This window comes from Scomber scombrus, chromosome 16 (genome assembly GCF_963691925.1).
Source record: "Scomber scombrus chromosome 16, fScoSco1.1, whole genome shotgun sequence".
Classification (NCBI taxonomy): Eukaryota; Metazoa; Chordata; class Actinopteri; order Scombriformes; family Scombridae; genus Scomber; species Scomber scombrus.
In genome coordinates, this window is record NC_084985.1 from 17,601,122 (window position 1) to 17,628,535 (window position 27,414).

Consider the following 27,414-nt stretch of genomic DNA (forward strand, 5'->3'; position numbering starts at 1 on the left):
ATTAGGGCCCGACTGGCGACTGCAAGTCGCCTGGTGAAAGCCCTATTGAAATTGTAATGTTTATTATTATTATTATTATTATTATTATTATTCTTCCGACATTTCGTGCCCCAATTTCACCCCTTTCCCAAATGCAAAAATGCTTATACTTTTGCACGGACGTCCGGCCTCATCCGAAATTCGATATTTTTGGATGGTCGCACATGGTCGACGCAGAATGGCGGAATAGCGCCCCCTACAAAGTCCAAAAATTGGTTTTGATTTTTCCCGCCTAAAATTAACTCCTCCCACAGCGTTCGCCCGATCAAGTTCAAATTAGGTACGCAACATCTCCAGACCTAGCTGAGCTTAAGTTGTGCTCTGTGCATCCGTAGGTCAAAGGGCGTGTCTGGCAGGGCTCAACTAACTTTGGCGTGCTCGCCATGTACATACGAGTGGCTCTCACGCCCACATACTTCATCCAATCAGCTTCAAACTTGCTGGACATGATGATGGCTCCGCCCTGAACGTCCCGATATATTAACTTCCCACGTAACTCATAGCGCCCCCCGGTGGTAACAGGAAGTTAACTAAGATTCATTAAAATTACATACTTTGCCCCATCAACTTCATTCAGAACCAGTTGGTGAAGCTACATTATGAAGACTGTGAAGCTACGAGTAATGGCGTCCCTGTGGGGGCGTGGCTACCATCAATTCCTCGCCATGAAAATACGTTTGGCTTTTTGATGGCTTTATTGAACTCGTATCATCATGAAAATTGGTACACAGGTCCAGGGTGCCGACCTAAACGTCTCCATTCGCTCATAGGCGATCTCACTCGTGTCGCCCCCTAGTGGAAACAGGAAGTGCCATATTTTACATCATCATTGTGCGATTTCCACAAAACTTCACATGTGTAATCACTGTCCCACCCTGAACGCAACCGCTTGTGTTTTGTTATACTCTACTGCCCCCTGGTGGATGAACCATCAACCTCGCATAACTCCTTCATGCTTTGTCCAATTCACTCCAAACTTCACATGACTGATGAGTGGCCGCCCTGAACACACCAGACCATATGTGTAACTACCTGTGACTGCCCCCTACTGGATGAACGAAACATTGCATTTTTGGCCTCCTTCCAGGTTTTTTCTCACTTTCTGCTTCACGCCACAGCCCCGCCATGCCTCAGGCCCCGCGGTGGCATAGGTGAGCGAGGGCCCGCCATCGCCACTTGCGGCTTTAATATTATTATTATTATTTTTGTTTTAGGACTATACAAATCATGTATTAAATATACTACATTCAAATGTAGCTATTGAACCTATTTTACATTTTACATTTGATTTTGGACACATTTTATGACCAGGTATTGACTTGGAAGTGTGAATCCTAACTGTAGCAGTCACTTAATGGAGAAAATAGAAAAAACTGCCCCCCCAGGCACACACACAAAAAGGTACACAGTGCTTAGAGACTGACTACCACCCATTATCAACATATCGTAGATGTATGCATCATCTGAGAAGCCTTGAGCATGTTAACACGCACACCAGCTACAATACAGTAAGCTCTGTGTGACCCTCTGTTTTTCTTCAGCCCTCCACCATCTCTCCATTCAGGCAGGACCACAACCTGGCTGGGAGTCTTCCGTGTGCTCCCAAAGATATATGACGCCCTCTAGAGGACAATGCAAGCCTTGTCAACAATGACATTCACTCCAGTCTCCACTTCTGCCCCTTTCACTGTGACTATTTTTGCCCCTTTGTCCCACTCTTTGTCAGCAGGCACTACAGAGAACAATGGAGAATAGAGAGGGAGATATAATCACACACTCTTCCGCTTGTTGTGTGCGTGCTGCCAGGCCGGAAGACTGGTCAGACCAGGACAGACCAGGACAGGCCACAGAGCTGCACAGTCATTGACCCACTTTTATTGAAGTTGACTTTTTTTATACCAAACTTCAGAATTATAAAACAGTATTTTACTATAGTATTGTAGTATTCACTTTTTACCATTTAAGCCAATCCTGAAGTAATATGTAACAGGATGACTAAGAATTTGTTAGTCACAATTACTTCCAACCATACAACAAACCAGTATTGTCATTTGATTGTTTTTTCTTTTTCTGTTGAATCAGTTCATGATTTAGTCTATAAAATGTAAAACAAAGTGCATCAATTAAAAACAACTATTGTATTAAATTTACAATTAAATTAAAGGAGAAGAAAAAAAACATATCACGTGTCAGAATTTGAATGATGAATGAATGAATCATTAAATGGTTCATTTCACTTTTTAATTCAATGATTAATTTTTATAGAAAAAAACGACTACATCAGAACTGTCTACTACTACTACTACTACTACTACTACATCGGAAAATTAAACAAACACTTTGTTGGTCTCCAGCTGAATAGTCATTGTTTTATTTGACTTTCCTTGTTGTGGAAAATCGTTAACATTAAACATACAAAATTACTTGTTTGATTCAGGTGCTGATGCATGTCTGATGGACCCTACCATGGCCTGACTGCCTTTAGTTCAGCACTGCTCACAACAGCTGATTTGAGTTTGTGGATAGGGTCTAATTCATGGACTCAGATGGAGAGGGTGGAAACAGTACCACCTGCTATTTTAGTCTGACAGCCCTCTTATATTCTGCAACAGGTGACTGGCCGCAGCTGCCCCACAGAAAACGAGCAGGGAGCTGAAATAAGACAGCTGACAAAGCAAACTCCCTGGCCAGAAAATCGGCCAGCAGTCAAACGAGGCTGAAAAGCGCGATTCAATTTTAAAAATGACAATTTTCACCAACTTTACAACCAGAAATCCTGTCCGACAAAAACTCAAAAAGCTGCTAACATTTAGAAAAAGGGAGTTAGCCACCATGTTGATCTCGTAGCTGTCCAGCTGTGTTCAACAGTCCATCATCACCACAAACAAGAACAGTAACAAAAAAAACACAGAAGAAAACAGACAAACGACCATGTTAACACTCATATTGTTTTACATTCAATCGGTTTCCACTGAACTAAGTTAACCCAAGGCAGCCGGTGACGGGTCGTTAGTTAACGGGTTCACGGTTAACCGCTAACGTTAGCTAACACGTCAGTTCACGGTGAGAGCTCAACCACAGCTAATCCAACCTCAAGCAGCAGCAGCTTCACTTCACCATTGGACCTTTGGTGCTCACTTTTCATTTACCAGACAGTTTTAACTCGCCGTAAATTAACTTTTTCCTTATAAGTAGCCTAAATTAAGCTATCACTACTGTTAACAGTCTGTGATATGGCTATAAACACTCAAGCTAAGAGCTGTAAACCGGCGTTTATCAAAGTGTCGCCGACGACTTACCATAACTGTTAAATGAATTAGTTAAACAAATAAATAGCCAACATTACCTGGTCTCGTATCTTCAACACGGCCATGTTCCCCGTGTTACAGTAAACGGAGGTGGTTACTCTCCCGGTGGTTGCTGATGATTAACCGGGGGAAACTGACTGAGCACAGACTCTCCGGAGCGGAGTCAAACAGTGCAGCTTCTCCTCTTCCTTCCTGCCATGGACAAAGTCACCACAACATGGGACAGGAATGACAAAACGGGAAAATTGGGAGCATAACACAGCAGTCACCATACTGCACATAACATACTAGACATCACTATCATCACTACTACTACTACCGACAGTAATACCAAGGCTGCTGATTGGCTGATGGAACAGCTCCATTCTACTGCATTAATCTCTGACTGCCCAGTCTTCATCACTAAACCTGTGATACTCACAAATAAATGGTACTTTATTGCAATTTAGCAGTGATTCCCATAGTCCACACGTTGAAAACTGTGGATAAATACACATTTCGGTTCTGTTATAACTAATTTCTATATTTTTCCCAACATCACTGTTATGAGGACTTTATAAACATTTGAGAAAAAATACATTCTAACATTTGCATTGTGTGCCAAAATATTTCAGTGGCACTGATTGTCATGGGAAAGTTCAGTGTAACAAGATATATTTTATGCATTTATAATGGTACTGATGATGCTTTTCATAGAAACTTAAAAGGTCAAGTAATTTTAGCCCAACAAGATGTCTCTGGATGTTATTATGAGAGGCTCCTTTGGTCATCAGATCCATTATAAAAATAGTATTCTTTAAACCTGGATGCAAGGAAGTACCAATTCAAATAATGATTTTGGAGATGTGGATTTGATCATTACATGAGGTTTGAGAGCTATCCCTTCAGAAACTGAACATTATTTGAGACACTATCACCACTACCAGGCCAAAATATGTGAACAGCCTTAGCTGTATAGTAAGATGACATAATTGACACAGTATAGAAAAATACTTGGAGAAAACTAAACAAACATGTGTGGCATTTACTCAAGTATTGCACTTTTATTTGGACGAGGAAGAAACAAATATAACAGTGGTCAAGGTAATCTCAAAATTTATAACAAAAAGAAAATACTTCAAATCTGAAATTGAGTTAATCAAGTATTTACATAGAAATAAGGTGTTAGTGAAGCGGATATAAAACAGTTGATCACTGCTTGAGTTTGAAGTAATCTGACTTAGAATATTGTTAAGTCTATAAAATTGTATCACAAATCACAATCAAAAAAAAAAATCCATTATAGAAATATAATTATAAACGATAAACAACAACATACAGGTTATTTGTCCCATTAGCTCTCCGTTGCACCGGTATCTTCCACCGAGTGGATTTGCTGTAATGGATCACATTCCAATATTCACAGCAGGTTTTGATGCTTTCACCAACATCTGTAGGATTTTGCCCATCTGTGATTTTTAAGTGGATGACATGACATTTAGACCTTTTGGTCTGTGAAATTTCCTATGCCGCTTAAGACGGGAATTATTAGAAAACTGCTTGCCACATATTCCACATTTGTTTCTCTTTGTGTGGTTCTGTAGGTGTAGGACTAAACTCTTTGTTCCCTCTAATTTTTTTCCACAAATTCCACAAATGTGGATTTTATCTGCTGTGTGTGTTTGGGCATGTGCTCGTAGTGTGTACATGTAATGAAAAGTCTTTCCACATGCTTTACAACAATAAGCTCCTGTGTAATTATGACTGACAGATAACTTTGCTGATTTCTGTGTATATAAACTCACAGGTGATAAAGATCTTTTCACACACTTTTTTTTCTGTTTTGAATCAAGTTCCTTTAAACCTTGATTGTCCTTGTTCCCCTTCTCAGTCTTGCTGCTTCTTCTGTCCTTAGCAACAGCACTGCCTTCAGTGATTGGTGGAGGTTCTCCAGCTGGCTCCTGTATTTTAGTAACCCCAGTATCGGGCTGAGTTTCCACAACCTCGGTTGAAGAATTACAAAGAGAATGTCTCCTGCCACTTTCCATGCTGTTGATTTCACTGATATCTTGGATAAAACTGTCCACACAGACGATGTTGAGTGCAGAGTCTTGCTCATGATCTGCCGCCCGATGTTGTTCTCCCATTTGACGGTTACCATTTTGAATCTGTTTGCCTTTCCTTAGCAGTTGATCTGTGTACTGCACCTCCTGATGACTCACTGATGATAAAAAGGATAAAGACATTTAGTTGATTGTATCACAATGTGTGATATGTTTTTTACATATGCAGAATACAATGCTCTTTTCCCGGACCTTGTCTCTGCATTTCTTGTTCCTGTTCTTCTTTAACTTCAAGCAGCAGCGAGGCCTGTTGGTCCTCCCGGTTCAGACTGCTGACGTCTTGCTGACACCAGGGTTCAGGACTCAAGGGGATGTCCTCCTCAAAGACGGACATGGAGGGCTGATCCATCTCTAAGGGAAAGAGCAGCACAATGTGTTTTATTAAAGTAATAGACTATCATTCTTACTTAATGCAAATATGTGGCTATACCACCCCTACTGCCAATTAACACAGCACATCTGTTTACAGATCTTCACTAAACAATAAACATCATTTTTAAAGGAGGAGATGGGTTTAAAAGTGTATGGTTTAACACTCCAGAGACAATGTAACCTAAGCAATGAATATTAATTTTAAGTTCCAACCATGTTAAAAATGAAATGGCTAAAATGACACCATTCATGAACAACTGAGAGGCATTAGACACATGGTTAACTAACCTGATTCTAGGCCTTGTTGCAGTATTGTATAACCTGTAAAGTAAAACACACAGTAGTCAGTAAAAAAATAAGAATTATTAATGGAGGCGCTAAAACAAAGCCAAACTTAAAAAGTGCTTTTGCGAAAAATAAGTAAATAATTTAACAAGCAAAGGTAAATTAACAGTGAATTTATGAAGATGCCATGACACTGTACTTACCATGCTGCTTAGATAAGTGCACCTCAAAGTTACATTTCCGAAATATGATCTTTGTGCAGTATGGGCAGTGCCAGTGACTTCTGCCCTTGATCCTGTCTTTGCACATACACGGTACAACAAATTTTTCTGAAATGAAAAAAACATAGCCTACTAAATACTAGCAAAAACATTAAATGGCTGGAAGCTTACAAGAACATTTTTTACATTTTAGTACATTTCCATGCTGTGAAAATCAGCTTGCATACTTGAAATCAATGTAGCTTGACTAAGGTCATCTATCATATTTAACATCCTAGGAACTGTGCCATTAGTCCATCAACCTTTTCTTGTTAGTTACTAAATCAGTTGCTGATTTCAAAAAATGGACATGGCGGTGTGGCCACAACAGATTTCTTTTTTTTTTGGAAAAAGGGCTGCATTCATAACATTCATTAGCCCCACAATAAACGACTACCCAATATTATTTATAAAGTTTATAATCCCAGATTGTGTGTTTTAAATGTTATTAAATGAATGTTAATAAAAACGTACCAGTGCCACTCTCAGTGTAATGAACAGCGAATAGATAATGCCTTCTCGTCAAATGTTTCTCTGTGGCCTGAATTCCCTTGACGCAGTAGGGACAGTTGCCATTGGAAACAAACTTGAAAAAGTCCCTGCGCGAGGTGAATACAAACTGCAAGTCTGAAAAAAGGAAGATCTAATTTAGCGATTGTACAACATATGGTATTTATTACAATTACTAAAGTTATGAGACTTCAACATTATGTTCTCACTCGCTAAACAAGATGCAGTCAACAATAATTAATAATTGTGTTTTTCGACTGTGAAGACTGACTTATTATCACATTACATTGGAATGCCTAATAATGGTTACTGGTGTCCATGTAGTAAAAGAGAGCATTTCAAGACCTCAATTCTAAATAATAAAATGCTTTTTCCACAAATTAATAAGATATTGTTGAGCTTAACAAATAAGCTTAATGAACTGATTCCAATGAAGAGGATAATTCATTGACTGGCTTATTTATTAAGATTAAGTTCCTACCATTGGGCTGGTAGGAGGTTACTCTAGTCTTGGAGGGAACTTTTGAATCTGATGTACCACCAGGGCCTGCAGCAGCAGGAGTACTTTTAGTAGCCGGACTTGCTGTAGAGAAAAGAGCATAACACATAGCAAATTCGACCTCAAGATGAAAGTACTGAGAAGAATAACAAAAAAAGAACCAAAACAACAACAAAAGTAGTTCAACTATATTCAAAACATTTGCAACTTTCTTGTGACATTTTTCCTCCTAAAGATGATGGTGTCTCAGAAAACAAGAGAAACAATGGAACCAGTTGGTTCTGACATTTGAAAGGTAGTCCACACAGACCATAACACAAAGCCATGGTCATATTCACGGCATGTCAGTTTGATATGGACTGCTGCTGGCAGCTGCCACATCTGTGACACACTTTTGGGTGGCACGCCAGTGTGTCACACTAGCAGCTGCCAGTGCTTATAAACACTGCTTGTATTATACTGTCGCAACTGTTGTCCTTTTAGATGTGGAGAAAAACAGGCATTCATAACATTCATGTTGATGAAAATGAATGGTACAACTCATTTTAAGCATGCCAAAAGGCCCAAATATCCATTTTATAGGTGCAGACTGACCCTGACCATCACTGCTATGGCACTGCCATTAACATGTATCCTAATTGTGCTATGCTAGCAACTGCCATACAGCAGTTTAGGCTTCACTAAACCTCCTCAGGTATAAAGTTCACAATTCCCATTTCACCATACATTTTGAATGAAATCAAAGAGATGACAAACCAAAATGAGATGCATAGATTATTTGCCATTTAATAGTCAGATGGAAGCCTAAACATCCCTGCACAACTTATGTTATGCTTCAATTCCCAATCACGTGTTGGTTGTTGTTGTTGTTGTTGCTGCTGTGCTTTATTGTACTGATTATGCTGTATGCATAACTAGCTTGTTCAGTTGCCACTTGCATTTGAACCATGTAAAACATACTACTGCAAAACATTATACCTATAGTCCATTTGTTTGAGTGGTATGCTATACACAAGCTAAAGAATAAAAACCTAGCGTTAAACAGTAATGTAATATGAATGTATATAAATATCTAAAGGGACTACCTCAGTAATAAACATTCAACGTTTGGTGACTTCACCACTGTAAATAAGCTAGGCTGACGCTAGTTTTAGTTTTTTTCTTCGCGATACTTCAACAATAACACGCTGAAAAGATAGTAGCACTTTATTTGTGTCTTCAGTGTTGTCAAGAAATCTATCATTTCACTAAACAATATGCACCAATGTCAGAAAAAGCTGGACAGGTTTAAAATAACGTTAGCTTACTGATTGAACCGTCTGAGCAACAAGAGACGAGGTTTGTTAGCATTTGGGATTTAAGTTGTTTCTGGCAGGGTGAAAAGAGAAATAACTATATTTCTTCGAGCATGAGTGACGCGGTTAACGTTAGTGTTGGCTGGCACATTTGTCAGACGTCGTTAGGATGGACCAACCTTGTTTCTGTGGTAGCTTGGTTTTGAGGATAATATCTATAAGTGAACGGTGGCGGTCGTTGTCTTCCTTCAAGCGACTAGCACGCTCCTCGTATTCCGTTACTGTTTTCTCAATAGCACCAAATATTTCAGAAGCAGCAGCTTGGAGCCGCCCGTAGACAAACAGTTTTAGTTCTTCGATTTGGCTCATCTTCTCACCATTAGTACACAGCGCCTTCACCCGGAATGATACACATGGGAACCTGGTAGCTACTGGAAGTCGATGTTATTTTTTCCCACCCGCATTTTGAAAAGACCCACCCTACTCTGCATCTGATTAGCTCCAACTTCTCTAACCAACGAAGGAGACGAGTACTAGCCAATCAGAGGCAGAGTAGGGCGGGGTCTTCTCGGAATGCGGGTAGGAAAATAATAAGTACCTCGATTAAGATCAGTTTACTGAAGAGGGTGAGCTATGCATCCTGTTTCACCACTACATCAGTTATAATAACTATATCAAATTATTGGAAACTCACGTGAGTAGTCTATGGCTAGTGACACATCAAGTTCAGGTTGCATGAGACAGCAAAACTACAGAGGCGTATTGCTGCCACGCCAGAAAAAGAAAAAAGAATCAGTTTCATAACGGGAAACTATATTATATTATTTGAATGAGGAAACGGTGTGCGGAGATGGGATAGGAATAGGGCTCATTTTACGATTTCGTGAAGTTCGACTCCATGCTTATATTGACGAGACATGAGATGCTATTATTGAGCACAGTGGATGATAGTGATAAATACTGTAATAAACCTTGTCTCTGAGTTGAGAATGTAGAGAGCCCCACACACACAATATTTCCACTGTGCTAACAGTTAAATGAGGAGGAATCAGGGTATAAACAAACAATAATCTTTATTAGCATAATTCATACAGCACAGTCCTGCACACAGGTAAACCGACAGTAAGAGCCCTGTAACTTTCATCAAACTCCACTCTCCAGAACCCCGAGCGCCCACTTGCTCTGCTCTTTTCACTCCTCTCAACATCCGCTACAGGTGCAATCCCTCACGTTAATTGTCACAGGTGCAGCCAATCACTTACCCTACTCGCAGCACAGCGTCACTCACTACAATACTTACACTGACTTACACAATACAGAGGACGCATTCATCCTGCTTTAAATAAAAGGATGAATGAGTAGGTTAGGTCATTCATTCATTCATTAATCTGATGTAAGAGGAGCCACCACAGTCCATAGGCACTAACACACATTTTAAGGAGCGCACAGGCTGTGGTCTTCTGACTCCTTTTATGGTGGACATAGACAGATCTCTCCTCGTAGGATGGAAGGATGAAATGGCTGCAGCATGTTTTAACCATAGATAGAACCTCACTTCTAACAGCTGAAGGAAACTAATCACATCAGATAGACGTTAGGTGCTAAGGGATGCTATGATGCACACCAGCAGCTGACCATTGCGACGCAGTGGTATCTGGAGAAAGTGTAGGAGTAGTACATCACGGGGAGTCCACTTCTGCGCGAGACCAACTATGACGTTATAACGTGATACTGGTACATATTTATTTTTCTGGCGTGGCAGCAATACGTTTCCGTTATCATTCTCATCATATTTACAATAACACTGCTAAAATCTATGGTAAATCAGGCTCTGAAAATGTATGTTGTCATTCCATCTCATGCCATAACAAGAACAAAACATTTTTTTTAAATTAAAATGAAATATACAATAAATAAGAGTGAAGTGTGAAGTTGCAAACAGATTATTTATTCATTATGTATTCATTATTTATTAATTTTTTCAGTGTATGTGAATAATCAAAAACATTTTGGATCAGTTTGTGTTAATTTTATCTACGCTATAATGCATGGTTAGATCTGATCTGTACCAGTGATGACAAAGCTGTCATAGTGCAAGAACATGAACAACATGTTCTCAGTATGGGTTTTCCTCTTCTTGTGTTCCTGAGGGGATCCGAGAGTACAGTGTCTGCAAAACAGTAAAAACAAACTGACCATTACCCTCTGGTTATTATCTAAATATCTCAGTATTAACACACATGTATTCAAGTTAACTAGTCATCTTTGCTTTCTTAAGCCCCTAAAATCACTTATTAATAATAACAATAATAATAATAATAATAATAATAAGTCCTTTGAGAAAATACATTTTCAGGGACTTTAACTTTATCTGGATCGTTGTTCAGTATTTCAAGTAACATAAATACAGTATGTTATGTCCTACCTCCTGCAGGCGGTATTGGTCCTCTGAGGTAGAAATGAGAGATGCAGGGACTGAAGAAAGAGGTTTTTTAGGCGAGAAAGGATATCTCAGGCCTTGCCTCACACAGTGCGTGTGGTCACAGTCGTACCCATATGGACAACAGTGGTAGCCATCCAGACAACACTTGGCCTGCAAGGCAGACATTGTATACAACAATCACTCTTCCAGATAACAACACTGAATTTGATCACAAATGAAACATTGTAGTTACAAGCTTTCAATTGATGTCATGAAAATAGAGAATAAAGAATGTGTCTTATTGCAATATTTACTGGGTCTGATCAAGACACAAAAAAGCTTTTGTGAGACAGATTCTGATGTAAAACCATCATATACAAATACATATGAACTACAATTCAACTTCAATTAAGCCCTTAACTAATACTGCTGTGCCAGAAAAGGGGACATTGACAACACATTTCTCTTTACAAAATATTGCAATAATGACGTAATTGTGCCCCCTTGTGGCCAAAATTAGAGTACTGAAAAGGCATCTATTCATATCTTTCTAAATCAATTCATCTTTCACACAAAACTTTTACTTCTGCAAGACAATCAGAAGCTGGGTGAAAATTCACATTTTTGCGAGCCATTGACTAGACAAAATGTAAATTCTTGCAATAGCATCATCTTTACATGCTATGTCAAGCTGTGATATAGATAGACTGGAACATGGAAGTAACAGAACTGCAGCTTTGAGAATGTGTCATGTCAGATTTTTTTATGCATTACCAAGAAACACATATTTGTGTCTCTGAGAATGTCTGTCCTGTACCCACCATGTTGGTCGAGGTCTGCTTAAATAATCCTGCTTGGTCCGGCATTCTGTATCGCCCCCCTGGCTTGTGCAGCAGCAATGGGGTTGATGTAAGCCTGAAATATCACCCAGAATAGACACTTTACACTTGTTTTTTTTTATTATTAACTTGGGTTTTACTCCTTTTCATTTAATAATTAGAGACCAAGCAAAAGTTGTCCCAGTAAGGTATAAAATATATTTCATTTTACACACTTGTAAAGATTATTGAAAAACCCACGTTTTGCTGCTTTTTAAGTAAGGTGTTACAACATTGATGATGCAATAATGATAATCAGTTACCACACCCCCAAAATAATCTTAAAATGCTGCTAACAAAACACACTTGTAAAGATTATTGAAAAACCCACGTTTTGCTGCTTTTTAAGTAAGGTGTTACAACATTGATGATGCAATAATGATAATCAGTTACCACACCCCCAAAATAATCTTAAAATGCTGCTAACAAAACAGTTGCAACATGTACTTAATAATAACCTTAATAACTTAAGAGGAAAAGCAGTAATTAAGCAGCTGTCTTTTTAGTTCACTGAATAGCTAGAGAGTGAGCTATGCATTTATTTCACCACTACATCAGTTATAACTGTATCAAATTATTAGAAAGTTAGGTGAGTCGTATATGGCCAGTGACACATCAAGTTTAGATGACATAAGACAACAAAACAGATGGAGAACTTTTCAAATCTTTTATTTAAAAAAATCATGATTTGGATGTTTCCACAAAAAACAAACAAAAAAACCCCTCCTCAGATTAAACATTCATCATATTCATCATATGTACAATAACAGTGCAGGGGATACAAAGCTGCAATAAATCATGCTAGATTAGGTCTGAAAATGAATGTTCACATTCCTTCCCTTACGATATAGTACAATTCATCTAAAAATGAAATATACCAAAGATAAGAGAAACAATCATATGAGGTTGTAAACAGATTATTTACTCATTACACTGTATTATAAGTCTGTGAATATAATCAAATAAATTGTATCAGTTTGTGTTCATTTGACAAAGCTGTCATAGTGCAAGAATATGAACAACATGTCCTCAGTATGGTTTGGCCCCTTCTTGTGTTCCTGAGGGGATCAGAGAGTACAATCCTCTGCATGTCATGGAGCCGGGGTCGCAGGTATATCCATATTCACAGCAGTGCTGACCATCTGTACAACACTGGCCCTGAAATCAGTATCAGTGTTAAAACAACATACTGCCTTATAAATCACTGTAGTGATGGGTGAAGACTTACAAGCTTGTCATTTCTATGCTAATATTCAGTGCAAACCAACAGTATATCAGTTTGTGATGTTTATAATTTGGTGGATAGACACAATGCTAAAAGATGCTGATCTGTGCTTGAAACCTTCTATATTACTGTTTCCTCTAAAACTTTTACTAAATAATTAATGTGCCCTTCTTTTCTTAATCCATACCAGTGGATAGGGACAGCAGTTCCACTGGCCTGTTGGTCCCTTGCAGCAAGTTTTTCCTGATGAGCAGAAAGATTTGGAATCACAGCGAATGACTCCAGTCTCAAAGGCGCTGTCATTGGCCTCTGTTAGAGCTGTCAGAGGTGTCTGCAAAACAGTAAAAACAAACTAACCATTACCCTCTGGTTATTGTCTAAATATGTAATTATTAACATACCTGTATTCATATATAAGTTAACAAGACATCTTTGCTTTTTTTAAGCCCCTAAAATTCTGGTTTCTAATGCTCTATATTTCTCTATAACATTAAATATCCATGACTAATTAAGCAACAATCAAACCTGCCAAAACAGTTTTTAGGGTTTTTTTAAGTTTTCTTTTGCATTATACCAACCCCTGAAAGAAATATTTAGCTGATAAGTCCTTCACTCTGCTTACCAGCTAATTTCTAACTTAGCGTGTGTGTGTGTGCTGTTTACTGCTGGATAGGCAGTGTACAGTAGCTGTAACCTTTTCACTGAAAACAATTGTCTGACACGACAGGGAAAACAAGAGTGGTGAGAATGAATAGAAAGTTGTGGTTGTTTTAATCCCATAAAATTGAGTTGAGGTGATTAATAGAGCTCAGAAAGTTGGAGTGGGGTGACACATAATTTTCACAGGTGAAACCTTTCACATACAAAAATGTATTGATTGATAATAGAAAAATATTGATCATTGCAGGTTTAACACTCAAAAACTAAGCTAGTATGGATCTGGTTTTATCAGATTTGATTGATGGTGTAAACAACCCACCCATGATTTCAAACCAGTGAAAAAAAAAAAAAAAAAACCAAGGCCAAAACTGAAATGAAGAAATCTCTATTGGGAAATAACCAACATTCCTTGGTAGAGGATTGTGTACTCATGTACACTTATTAATAATAATAATAAGTCCTTTGAGGAAATTCATTTTCAGGGACTTTAGCTTTATCTGGATCGTTGTTCAGTAGTTCAAGTAACATAAATACAGTATGTTATGTCCTACCTCCTGCAGGCGGTCTTGGTCCTCTGAGGTAGAAATGAGAGATGCAGGGACTGAAGATAGAGGTTTTTTAGGCGTGAAAGGATATCTCAGGCCTTGCCTCACACAGTGCGTGTAAGTAAGGTCACAGTCGTACCCATACGGACAACAGTGGTAGCCATCCAGACAACACCTGGCCTGTAAGGCAGACATTGTATACAACAATCAATTTAAAAGAGCATTAACACTCCTCCAGATGACAACATTGAATTATGAATTTGATCACAAATGAAACATTTGAGTTACAAGCTTTTAATTGAAGCCATGAAAATAGAGAATAAAAAATATTACATTATTATTATGTATCTTATTGCAGTATTTACTGGGTCTACTCACAGGGGAGTAGGGGCAACAGAACCAGGCCCCTGCTGGGTGTCTGCAGCAGCTTGTGCCATCAGGACAGGTGTAATAGTTGTCACAGTAGACAACTGAAGCCTTTTTTTGATCTGGGTTGTTTTTGAGCTCCTGAAGGGGAGAGACAGGTATAACAGGGGTGCTCGGTTTCTCTGCAACTTCTTTCTTCACCATGGGTATGGTCAACCATGGCTGGTTTAGTTTCTCACACATCTGGGTAACCAGGTTACACCGATAATCTGAGGGGCAGCAGTGACTCAAGTCGGCACAGCACACAGCCTGGAGACACACCAGTATACACAGAAAATAAGGATGAAATACTGACCGTTTTGAGTACAGTTTTCTGGAACAAAATGTTGAGTCCGCACAAGTACAGGTCAAGTAATGAAATGTATGAACACATTTGACTTACATTGGGATACGGACAGCAGTTATATCCATGTGAAGTCCTACAGCAGGTGGTGCGATCAGGGCAGGTGTTCCCATCAGGACATTTGATGCAAGACACAAACCCACATACTCCCACCAACAGCCATACAGTGATCCTCAACATCTGGACAAGCGATAATTAACACAAAGTTTATTTGTTGTTCATCACTACATGTGAAGCATCATGGGCTGTTTCAGAACAGCATCCGCACATGACTTTCAGTTCCTTAATCAAGTTGTGACTTAAGTACATCTGAAACTGTCATTCTACTTACTGTCATATTGTTGAAAGTGTTGCTGGTAAGTTTCAGTTTCTTTTTAGCGTGTATTTAACATGTGTTACTTTTCTATCATTTAATCTCACTGTGAGTCATAAATAGCAGCTTTGACTGTTTAAAACACAATAATGGTGGCGGTTAGGCTGAGATTTTGATAAGGATTCATAGATTTTTTCTTACCTTTTGCCTGTACGGGATTCAACAGCTTCCTGACATCTAACTCACACCTCTTCTGCACTGAATCACACACCAGCACTCTTTATATGGAAGGTTAGGCCCGCCCACTAAAGACCACTGGTTGCTGAACTAGATCACACTCTTGTTCTGTGACTATCAGATTAAGGAAGGGACTTCTGAAAAGTACACCCCCATTGAGCCATACTTGGATTTTAAAAAGGAAGGTTTGGTAATCACTGTATGATGCTGTAAACACACAATGAGTAACAGATTTAACATGAGTTTGCAAGCTCACATTAACCTTTGATACCATTCCATTGTTTAAGACAGAAAACCTACCTGTAAAGCTCCATTCAGAAGTACTGTCTTTTAAGAAAGACAGTAGCTGAAACGTTCAAATGTTATGCTCATATGACTTTTAAAACCAACTAAAGCGCATTGAAGAGTTGAATCACTGTTTAGCGTAATTTAAGATGCATCTCTTTTCACCCTAGACATCACAGCATCATCAAGATAAGTTCACTTTGAAAGTCAAAAACATTTGAGTCATAACAGCTACAAGGTTAACACGTGATATTCTGGTAGGTTGGTTTGTTATGAACTAGTTGAGCTTAACTGCACAAGGGAACTGTGTCTGTAACCTTCACCTACTGAAGAGGCTATCAAATAATTTCACATTATTAATGTTTGGTTCAGTAGCACCCTTTGTGTGATACACGCCAGATTAATGATAAGATTGTACTCTAAAACTATTGAAACTAATTGCTTTAGCTGAAGTGGCACATAACTCTTGTTTAATAGATATTGTGTTTATTACAACAGTTGAACCCAAGTTTTGGGGAAGCAAGACTGTGCAGAATGCTGGCTTGATATAAAAAGTGGGCAGGGCAACAAACAGTAAATGTGAATCCAGTGGTAGTTGAATCATATCTCATATCTGCTTTGATTGATTTCTATATAGACACATACAACCCAAAACAGTAAAAGTGTGTACCCAAATAACCACAATAAAGGCTAAAACAATACTTTATTAATGAATTCCCATTGATTATACATTTACACTGCTGTGTAACAATTCGTCGAACGGAACAATTATCCCTTGTATAAATGTTGACTGTGTACCTCACATTTCTTATCACAAATCCAACTTCAATATGAGGCTGGCGGGACATCAGGTTATCAGGTCTACATGCATCACACAGGCACTAGCGTAACAGCCTCATCCAGCAACTAGAAATGCAAGATGTCAGGTATGAAGCAGAAACAGGAACTCCTAGAGGGCCAGCATACTGAAGGAGGCAGTGAGTGCCAGTCACACTGAAATCTCTGAGATGAGGAGGGGGGGGGGGGGAAAGGTGTGGAATTCACTTCAGTCCTGTCCTTGAGTGTAATTCAAAAGAAAAAAATTATCTACAAAAGCATGGTGATAAAAAAAACCCAAACGATATGTACCGGTAGTTGCCACTTAAGCGGGATGTGTGCCTCCCTCATTTTCACTTCAATCACAGAACCCCAGCGTTACAAGTCTGTAGGTCTCCTTGTTCACGTGTGATGACCAAAGCTGGATGGGAGAAGTTTTTGGTAGTCAAAGGCAAAAATAACACTAGTTGTGAACTGTCATGAGAGAACCGCAAAGCCACGGTTATTAGTCGAGCTCTGAGTCGGACTGAGATGCTGCCTTCTTTTTCTTTTTTCTGCCGTGTTTCTTGTGCTTCTTTTTCCTCTTCTTCTTGGATTTGTCCTGTGTGCATAAAACATTCATCTTAAGCACAGCAAGCATTTCCAAAATGTGCTTTTTTCCCCACTTAAAAACAGTAACTTTTTTCACTTCAGTCATTTAAGTAAAACGCTCACTGTGATTTTCTCCTTTTCTTCGCTACTTCTCTTCTTCTTCTTGGCTTCAGCCTGTGACCGGGAAAATGAAAATAAATGAAACTACAGAAAAAAGGAAGTCTCGAGCCACACTCCTGCCTAAAAACCCATTCCATGTAACAACACTTTCACAATAATGGAGTTTCTTCAAGTATCTTCAACTGTGACAACAGCTGTTCACAACAGAGTTAGCATATTTTGTTCTCGGCAGCAAGCAAGAACTGCTGTGATAATTAATTTTTGCCCTCTAAGATTTAAATAAAAGAGGAATGAAGAAGTAAAACAGGAACAAAGAAGAAAAAGAGGAACAAAGATGGAGAAACCAGGTGATAAGTTAATTATTAACAGTCTATTCATATAAAGGAGGGGTGTTCTATTGACTAATTTAGTCATATCAAATTGAATAACTTGTAATAAGTCAAATGTTATGGGTTAACTTAGAAGCTTTTCGAGTTTTCTTATCTCACTAACACTTCATTCCCCATCTGAAACAACATAATGTTTTCTACCTCTTCCCCCTCAGACTCAGCAGATGACTCTGAAGATGAGTCTTTATAACTCCGCTCGGCCTTCCTTTTTCTTCGACGGCTCTTTTCCTCCTGAGAGAAACAAGATGTACAGCACAATTATGAACACCTCGACTCAAAACTGTTTGACTCAACACAAACACAGCACCATCATGCAGCAACTGCATCTCTTATATGTGGGCACATTGGCAGGGCCAGCCTAACTGATAACATGATTTACATAAGAGTAAATTACCTTATCTTTATCTCCTTCTTCCTTGAATCTTTTCTTCTTCTTCTTGGAAGATAAACAAGAAGATAATAAACAGAAGTAATTTCATGGCAATATTGTTTTACAACACATTTTTACTGCCAGAGTACATTTGTAATTAAGTATACTGAAAAAGAGAAGCCCACTACGCTGTCAAAAACAGACAGAAAAACCTTAATTTCTCCATCGGATTCTGCGTCTGAACTGTCTGATGCTCTCTTGGCCGATGACTTCTTTCTCTTCCGCTTTTTCTTAACACTCTTCTTTTCATCCTGCACACACAAATAGAAATGCAATCAAAGAGTGTTATGCTGTGTGACATGTACAACAATTTAAGGAGTTATCAAGATGATTTTCAGGAATACAGATCAAAACCGTTTCATAACACATTAGTTCAAGCGATATAGAGTCCAGTTTTTTGACCAGTTACCGTAAAAACCGGTGTATAAGGCGCACTGTTAACGCATATTTTTTCATTTAAAAGTGAGGTGCGTCTTATACACCGGTGTCTCCTATTCACTAGTAAAATACAGAGTGGTTGGATCTGCATATGATTATAGGTATGTAAAAGGCCGTCCACACTAAGAACGATAACTATAACTTTAAACATAAGGATGTGAGCGTCCAAACTTATGAACTATAACGTCCTATAAAGAGCAGTGTCAAGCACGCGCTGTGTGCTTCAGCTCATATACACTACTGAAACTCTCTAACACACACCACTGAAACTCTCTAACACACTACTGAAACGCTCTCATAATATTGTGAAATATAACAATATATTTAAAAAGGAAGGCTTTCCTGCTGTGAAGGAAACAGGACGAATTCATACTATGGGTTGGCTCATGATGAATTTGAAATACTCAACCCTCCTGTTGTCCTCAGGTCATTTTTGACCTAGGATGACAACAGGCATTAACTCAAAAAAGAGATATTGTTTAATTTAAATGAGGTCTATTGACCATAATTTCCAAAAATATGTGTGAAACCTGTGGTAATGAGTCAGAATGAAGTTGGCTAAAAAGGTCTTACACAGAATTGGGTGATAATTTATATTTTATGCTTTATAAACCAAAACCCCAACAGGAGGGTTAAACCACAATGCATGTTTGACCTATAATAGTTGTGTCTCAAATCCAAAATGTATTCTTTGAGCTAAGAGACAATGAAGATATTTTTCTGTAATGTCGAGAGTTTGAATTTATCTATCATATTGCTGTGCCACTTTAGATAACGTTACACTTCAGTATCTGAATACTTGAAAATGGTTGTGGGCAAATGCCAGGAAATATATAACGTTAGGCAACAGTATGGTCAGTTCACAGCCAGGGTCAATAAGTTGTGATGGTTAAGGAAGTCATTTCCTATTGTAAATAAAAACTATCATTCCCTGTAATTGCATTTGCAGTATTTGACAGAATAATTAGTTATTTTTTTTCAAACTTTTTCAGCCATAATGTCTTGAGCATGGTCATTTTTACAAGAGGAAATGACTTCCTTAACCATCACAACTTATACACCGGTTTTTACGGCAATTGTCAACCATTTTTCTTCAGATTCCAACTGTCAAAACTCACAGATCTTTATTAAACACTACAATTAACCTACTAACTATACAAAATACTTTAAGACTCTTAGCAAATCCAAAAAAAGGAAAGCTATGATGCAGTTAATGTTTTCTTAACGTAGACCCTATCAGATGTCAAACTGTTTACATTAATTTATATTCAGTCTTAATGCAAGTTAGGCAGAGACTGTGGAGCTATATTACATCAGAAAACAATAATGGTCTAACTGAGAATATACAATCTGACTGATCGATCAAGATATCCCTTAAATTACATTTAGTCTTTCAGGGTTGGGGTGAGGGGTGTGGAGTCACAAAATGTTTGTATTGTTTAGAAACTTGGAAATTAATTTTACTATTTGATTCTGCAAAGACTTACCTCGTCTTCAGATTCTGAGGAGGAGCTGCTGGAGGAATCAGAACTCGATGAGGAGGGGGAGGAAGATGAAGAATGCTTGACCGAAACACAATGAAAGCAGGGTTCATTAGACTTGAGGTTATTTACTTGTTAGAAAAGTGGAACACTACATTAAAAAGGACTCAATAAGAGACTCGCCCAGGGAACACGCAGTGTGTGTGTGTGTGTGTGTGTGCATATGTAAGGAAGCACTGTGGCACAGATGACCCTCAGAATACTGGAGGTCTCTCCTCACCCTGTTTGATTTCTTCTTCTCTTTCTTCTTTTTCTAAAAGATAAATGAAATGGTCAAAGTTAGAAATGATGAATTTTAAAATAGACACGTACTTCAGAAGTCTGATAAGTGAGGAATACCGTACTTCTTTTTTCTCTTTCTTCTCCTCTTTTTCTTTCTCTTTGTCAGTTGCCTTTTTGTCTTTCTCTTTGTCCTTGTCACTTCCACCTAACAACCTTTCTCGGTTTTTGGCCAGTTCTTTCCTCCATTTCTGAAAACAACAGAAAAATAGATATACAATTTGAGTATTTGATCTACTGTATTGCTTATTGTTCGCCACATGCAGCTACACCTTCATCTAAACACAAGTATTATATAGATGTGGTAAAAATACTGGTACCCTCCCACTTTTTTTAAACTCTAAAAGTGACAGAAGTATATGGTATCCTTCATTCTTTATTTTACATTGAATACAACTTTGCCTTTAATTTACAATAATAAAACAAAATATTGGTGCCCTTGATATTTCGTAGCTCAGCATTTCGGGGAAATAACTGCAGTCAAGAGCTTTTTGTAACTCTGAATAAGGTTCCTACACTTCTCTACTGGTAGTTTGGCCCACTCTTGTCTCTTCTGGAGACAACTGCTCCGGTTCCCTCCGGTTTGATGGGTGCCGTCTCCTAGCTGCAAGTTTCAGTTCTTTCCACAGACTTTCAATGGCATTCAGATCCGGACTCATTGCAGGCCGCTTGAATGTTTTTTCTTCTCATCCACTCATGGGTTCTTTTTGATGTTTGTTTGGGGTCATTATCCTGCTGGAAGACCCTTGGCCTGCGACTAAGACACAGCTTTCTGACAACAGGCTGTATGTTTAGCTCCAAAATGCTTTGATAGACTTATGATTTCATTGTGTCCTGCACAGATTCAAGGAACCCAGTTTCTAAGGCAGCAAAGCAGCCCCAAAACATCTCTGAGCCTCCTCCATGTTTCATGTTAGACATGGTGTTCTTTTCTCTAAAATCTTTATTTTACTTCTGTAAATATAGGGTTAGTGTCCAGTCTGGCTTTTTTGTGATGGAAAGATGACGGAGGCAGGGGAGTAGGCACTTCAAATCACAATATTATGATGGAAAAGGCTTAGTGGTTGATGACTGTTGCCATCACCCCAACATATAATAAAAAGGTATTTTAATTTCACCACTGTTCAGGGTGACTGGTGCATAATTGTAATAAAATGCAAGGTTACGGATTATTTTGGCCACATTTCTATTAGAGCCTGTAAAGAATTTACCTTGCCAAATCCCATTTGACACTTACAGCAGGCACTGATTTTTTTTTTTTGGTAACTTAAAATGTATTTATCAGAGACCATGTACAAATACAATAATCTCAAAAAAGAAAAAAAATGTTTTGCACCAAATTTAGCTACCAGCTAATTTCCATCTGCAGTCCCCGGGCAGGTAAAATGGTGATCATTAAAGGTCAATATATCAGTGTACACAAAAACACACCACGTTCATTTTGTCCTCGAAGTCAGCCAGGGCTCGAGACCCTTTCTTCTTCTTCTCCAACTGCTCTTTTAACTCTTCCCTGATCAAGACACAAACAACTCTTTTGTTAGACAGGTTCTGATGTAAAATCATCATATCCAAATACATATGAACTACAATTCAACTTCAATTAAGCCCTTTAACTAACACTCCTGTGCCAGAAAAGGGGACATTGACAACACATTTCTCTTTACAAAATATTGCGATAATCAAGTAATTGTGCCCCCTTGTGGCCAAAATTATAGTACTGAAGAAGCATCTATTCATATCTTTCTAAATCAATTCATCTATGACACAAGAATTTCACTTTCTGCAAGACAATCAGAAGCTGGGTGAAAACTCACATTTTTGCGAGCCACAGACTAGACAAAATGTAAATTCTTGCAATAGCATCATCTTTACATGCTACGTTCACAAAGACTGGAAATTGAAGTAACAGAACTGCAGCTTTGAGAACGTGTCAAGTCAGATGTTATAAATGTATTACCAAGAAACACATATTTGTGTCTCTGAGAATGTCTGTCCTGTACCCACCATGTTGGTCGAGGTCTGCTTAAATAATCCTGTATGCTTGGTCCGGCATTCTGCGCCGGTCCCCTGGATCGTGCAGCAGCAATGGGGTTGATGTAAGCCTGAAATATCATCCAGAATAGATAATTAACACTTGTTTTGTTTTTTATTAAGTTAGGTTTTTACTGTTTTTCATTTAGTGAATAGTGAGCCAGTGAAAGTTGTGCCAGTGAGGTATAATATATTTCATTTTACACACTTGTAAAGACTATTGAAAAACCCACGTTTAGCTGCTTTTTAAGTGTTAGTATAAGTATAATTACAACATTGATGATGCAATTAACAATTAGTTACCACACCTACACAATAATCATAAAATGCTGCTAACCAAACAGTTGCAACGTGTACTTAATACTAACCTTAATAACTTAAGAGAAAAAGCAGTAATTACAGGGTTGTTGTTTTAGTTAGGTGTGCTTGATAAGACTGGCAGAAAATACCAAACTTGATACAGCTCAGTCTGACAGGAAATAATGCTGCTGGCCATATAAATGAACTAAATATAGAAGAAAAACAACAACGACATAGTTCCCTTAGCATTAGCAAACCGCTAATGTTTACAATGGCAATGGGCTAACGCTGATGGTATATAAAAACGCTCGTTAGTGATCGTACAGGTTTCTGCGACAGTTTCAGGGCTGGATTCAGATTAACAGTTAGGGACTGCAGCAACGGAAAACCACTGCGCAGCATCTCCAAGTCAAAACACTGCTCAATATCATAAGCTAGAGTTAGCATTTACTGCTAGTGCTGGCCTCAAGCTTTTAACGTTAACTGTAACATACATTATATCCTTAACAATCTTACATTGACTGAAAATCATTCTTATGCATCTCTAAAAGGGAGATGTTAACGAATGACTTGACTGATAAGGCCTACTGGCTTCAACTAGTGTGTTTATACTGACGCTAGTTGCTGCGCTATCGCGGCTGTCAGGGCCTAGCATTAGCTAGCGTAGCGATGCTAACGCTGGTTGCAGCGATTTCATCAGCCTCTATGTAGGTTTAACGCAACTTAGCTGGCTGTTTTCTCGGATTTAACTAAACATATATAAAATTACTCACCACCCGATTGTCTCTCTTGCCCATGTCGATTTAACTATGGGGAATATGTCCAACAGAATGAACAATCATTGGTGTTACCTTGCTAACATTGAACCGGGTTACTCTGCTGCTTTTTGCTCTTCTTCGGCTTCCTCTCCTTCTTCTTCTTCTTTGGATTTCCGGCAGACGTATTACGGTGAATTTCTGCCCCCATCAGGTCAGTGTTAGATTGCCAATCTGCCACTGGTTTGTTTTGGATATGTCACAAACTGGTCTTCTATCAGAACAGCAAACAAAAGGCACTCTCCAAAACCCGCTCTGCTGCTGGGTGTAAGGCTTCCTATATTTTCGTCAAGTAGAAAGTGAAAATACTCCTGCAGAAAGAAATGAACTCTGTATAATTATCTGTCAACATTTCTCAAGACACAGTTTTGAAATGTCGAGTTGAGAAAGGTCAGAAGTCTGAAACGTTTGTGTGGGAACATTTTCACTTTCTACTTAAACTAGAATAATATCTCTTGGGAAAAGATGAGCATTAATGCTTAATGTTTTATCTGTAATGTATGATTTGTATGACTTGTACTTTCAACTGTCAGATTTGTATGTGAAATCTACCATTTGCTGTTCAAGCCTCAGCAGCATCCAACATAACTTAAATAATGTCTGATCTTCTAATTTAGTTTTGTTATGCCCACAATACACCTGCAAGAAATTACTGTTTTTCCATGTCTTGTCTTGTATGATTGGTTACAGACAGTGAAAGAGTCAGTTATTGATAAGCATAGGCCTTGTAGATTCCACTGTTTCATTTACCATCTGCATGTGAAATTTTCCCACCTGTTCTCACTTTTTCAGTTTGCACCATGCTATTACATGATGCTTGTGCTTGGAAGATGTCATTTCAACCATGGTTACTGCACATCATGGATGGTGTGAGCCAAACATCATCATCAGCCTGGCACTTTTCTTCTGATGCTGTCTCTTCATCATCTTGCATTATTGCAATCCTCTGGAGTATCACCTTCTCATCCAGCTCTCTTTTTTCCCCCAGCAGCACTGTCTCTCAGGTGCACTTGTCATAACTGTGTGGAGCATTATCTTTACTAAGTGTGGCTCACACGCCAGGATAATTGAACATTCGCTATCAGTAAGCTCCTGCATCTGAACTTGGGCCCTCTAGATAATCTTTGAAGACTTGAGTATGGATTAATTTTGCAAACATGAAAAATAGTCAATATTCTCCCATTTTATGCAGTCTTGACACCACACAAAATCACAGTCACAAAATGGGTGCCATAATAAAGCCTTCTAACAAGATGCTTGTCTCATTTCAGAGTTCATTACAATGAATGTGCATACTCTTTCATTAGTTTATTTACTGATAACACAGATTCAACGACAATTCTTTTGTATTTAAAAATGCATTTAATTGATTTTTTTTGCTGGTGTGAAATAGAAGCATATTGAAGAGTGGGGTGCAAAACGCATTTCTAAGTTTAACTGTTGAAATGAGCCCAACACAACATTCATAAAAAGCTGCTTTTTATTAAAATGGTGCAACACAGTAATAAGACACCAATGCCTGCATTCATACATAAGTATAATGCCATGATTGTGTTGTTCCTAGTCTCCATTACATATGCTTAAAAAACAAATGCGACACAGGAACATGTGTGTATTTTGAGTTATATGATGGACCAAGCTAAGTTGGTTTCAAAACAGTGAAACTTCTAAAAGCTCAACAGTGGACTTAGAATGAAATGTATTGTACGAACTGATTAAAAAAAAACAAAAAAAAAACGTACAGTGATTGTATCAAGTTTAATGAGACTAAGGCAGTCATTATTATAATTGTAAACCTCTATACCTAAAGTATTTCGAGCTTTCATTGCATTGTATTCACCACTGACACCAGATATGAGTCGTTTAACAGATTTTTCACACAGTGCTTAGTCAAGCTGACATTTATACATGGATCTATGTTGCATTCGCCATCTAGCAATTAAAAGTTGCCTACATGGCAAAAAACAGTTACAGGCAGTTATCTTCAGACAGTAATGACTACAGTAACATATATCTGATAAATAGGAATGACAGTAGACTATGATCAATGACATGATCACGGAACAGCTTGAAAGAAAACCTGAAGGAGTTGTGATGTGGTCAGTTAGTAGCCCAGAGATGTGCAAACTGTGCCCGAAAGGTTCGGACGTCCATACCAAGAACCTGAGAAAGTCAAAGAGTGTTTGTGTGTGTATGTGTGCTAGCAGCACTACCTGTTAAAAAAAGTAAACCAGTGTTAAGAATGTTTACTGTTCTGCAAGAACTACTTAATACAAAAATACAACTCTGCATAACTTGCTTTTTTCTTCGCTGGTAAAAAACAAAAACAAACTTGAACAACGGGACAAGACTGTAGCATGAAGCGAAAACTGTACACAAAATATCTGTGCATTTCATTTAAAAACCACTGTAAAATTCGTAGTCACTCTTAATCCAAAGAAAATGAAATTCGACAAGCACCCACAGAACCCACCCGAGATATTCAATAGACAAAATACTCTCGCCATACAACATTCCACTGACCCTCACTACTCTACGTCTATCCTTTTTTACGACATATCTATGGGCTGACGATGCACGTATCAACATTTTTCTATCATTACAGCTTGTACTTAGCACTATATACTGTACAGAACCAATGCCTATCCTTTATACATTCCTTACATTGTCATACCATCAATTACACTGTTTCTATAATCATCTAAAGAGTTGGTGTAATTGGTGAATATTGTATGCCCCAGCATCTTAAAAATCAAGTAACAACTTGATCAAAAAACAAGCATATAAATCAATAAAATTAAAATTAAATACAGAATATTGGTGACACAATCCTGTGCCAAATGTATTCATGTTGAATAGTGCTGGTGGGACTTTCTCCACCTATTGCAAGCCTGTGCATTACTGTATCATTCGGATAGTAAATAATTGTATTTCATAATGATAAAAGAATGATGGCAGAGTATGTTATAAACACCAAGTGAGTGGCAGGAACATTTCTATAAGGCTCTTTCATCATCGTCTCAGCACCGTTATCAGCCCAGTATGATAAGTCCCTTGAAGAGTGCTCACCCCTAAGTACTTAGGGTTGCAGAAGCCATTAGAATCCCGCTACTGGTCTGCAGTTACTCAGGACATCCTCAAGGTGGCAGTAATATAATATGTGTAAAACCGGAATGATAAGTCAGACATGGCAGTGAGTGGCTGGCTAGTGATGTCTAATAATGTTTCATTAGGTAGGTATGTACATGAGCGTGCTTATGTCAATGGCAGTGTGCACATTACATGATCGTGCTTGTACTGTGTATCTGCCACAGTGCACACACCCACATTAAGCAACAAAAAAAAAAAAAAAAAAAGGCAGGTGAGATCCACGTTGGCCACCCAGGCTCCTGAATGGTCCGGTCTCCCAGTTAAGGAGGCTGTCATAGGGCTAAACACTGGTCATAAAGTGGCCTCTCTGCTTCATGGCCTCAACAGTCTGTACACCAGTCAGTGGAAGTCTCTTTGCATTGTTAACATAGTCAATCATCAACATTTCACAACCTAAAAGCAGCAATTACAATCCATCAGTTCATGGAAGGAGAATAGCTTTTGTGCATTTTGCAGGGGTGGGGGTTGGGAGGGGTGGGGGCGAGTGTGTCGGTGTCCTCTTTCCTGGCA

General features: G+C 38.5%; 3 protein-coding genes across 4 annotated transcripts; all 3 read right to left on the minus strand.

The window, feature by feature from the left end:
• Window positions 1-1,661: 1,661 nt before the first annotated feature.
• si:ch211-10d23.5 (uncharacterized protein LOC556599 homolog) lies at window positions 1,662-9,074 on the minus strand. Its single transcript, XM_062435439.1, has 8 exons — window positions 8,850-9,074; window positions 7,358-7,459; window positions 6,841-6,993; window positions 6,310-6,435; window positions 6,110-6,142; window positions 5,642-5,800; window positions 5,191-5,547; window positions 1,662-1,771 (listed from the first exon to the last, which is right to left on the minus strand). Exons 1-8 carry the CDS (start codon window positions 9,037-9,039, stop codon window positions 1,662-1,664), a joined length of 1,230 nt encoding a protein of 409 aa, XP_062291423.1. The 5' UTR covers window positions 9,040-9,074.
• A 3,555-nt stretch (window positions 9,075-12,629) lies between these two features.
• Window positions 12,630-15,793, minus strand: LOC133997079 (progranulin-like). The gene is made up of 6 exons (XM_062436634.1): window positions 15,684-15,793; window positions 15,209-15,349; window positions 14,779-15,075; window positions 14,407-14,580; window positions 13,383-13,526; window positions 12,630-13,128 (listed from the first exon to the last, which is right to left on the minus strand). Exons 2-6 carry the CDS (start codon window positions 15,347-15,349, stop codon window positions 13,000-13,002), a joined length of 885 nt encoding a protein of 294 aa, XP_062292618.1. The 5' UTR covers window positions 15,684-15,793; the 3' UTR covers window positions 12,630-12,999.
• An 895-nt stretch (window positions 15,794-16,688) lies between these two features.
• On the minus strand, window positions 16,689-23,869 carry fam133b (family with sequence similarity 133 member B). 2 transcript variants are annotated; one of them, XM_062436480.1, is made up of 11 exons: window positions 23,713-23,869; window positions 22,613-22,710; window positions 22,040-22,118; window positions 20,674-20,799; window positions 20,550-20,582; window positions 20,276-20,350; window positions 18,503-18,601; window positions 18,315-18,353; window positions 18,062-18,151; window positions 17,535-17,585; window positions 16,689-17,421 (listed from the first exon to the last, which is right to left on the minus strand). In XM_062436480.1, exons 1-11 carry the CDS (start codon window positions 23,734-23,736, stop codon window positions 17,326-17,328), a joined length of 810 nt encoding a protein of 269 aa, XP_062292464.1. In that variant the 5' UTR covers window positions 23,737-23,869; the 3' UTR covers window positions 16,689-17,325. The 2 variants fall into 2 exon arrangements, with proteins under 2 accessions (XP_062292464.1, XP_062292463.1); XM_062436479.1 differs by having other exon boundaries at window positions 18,315-18,356.
• Between the last annotated feature and the right edge of the window lie 3,545 nt (window positions 23,870-27,414).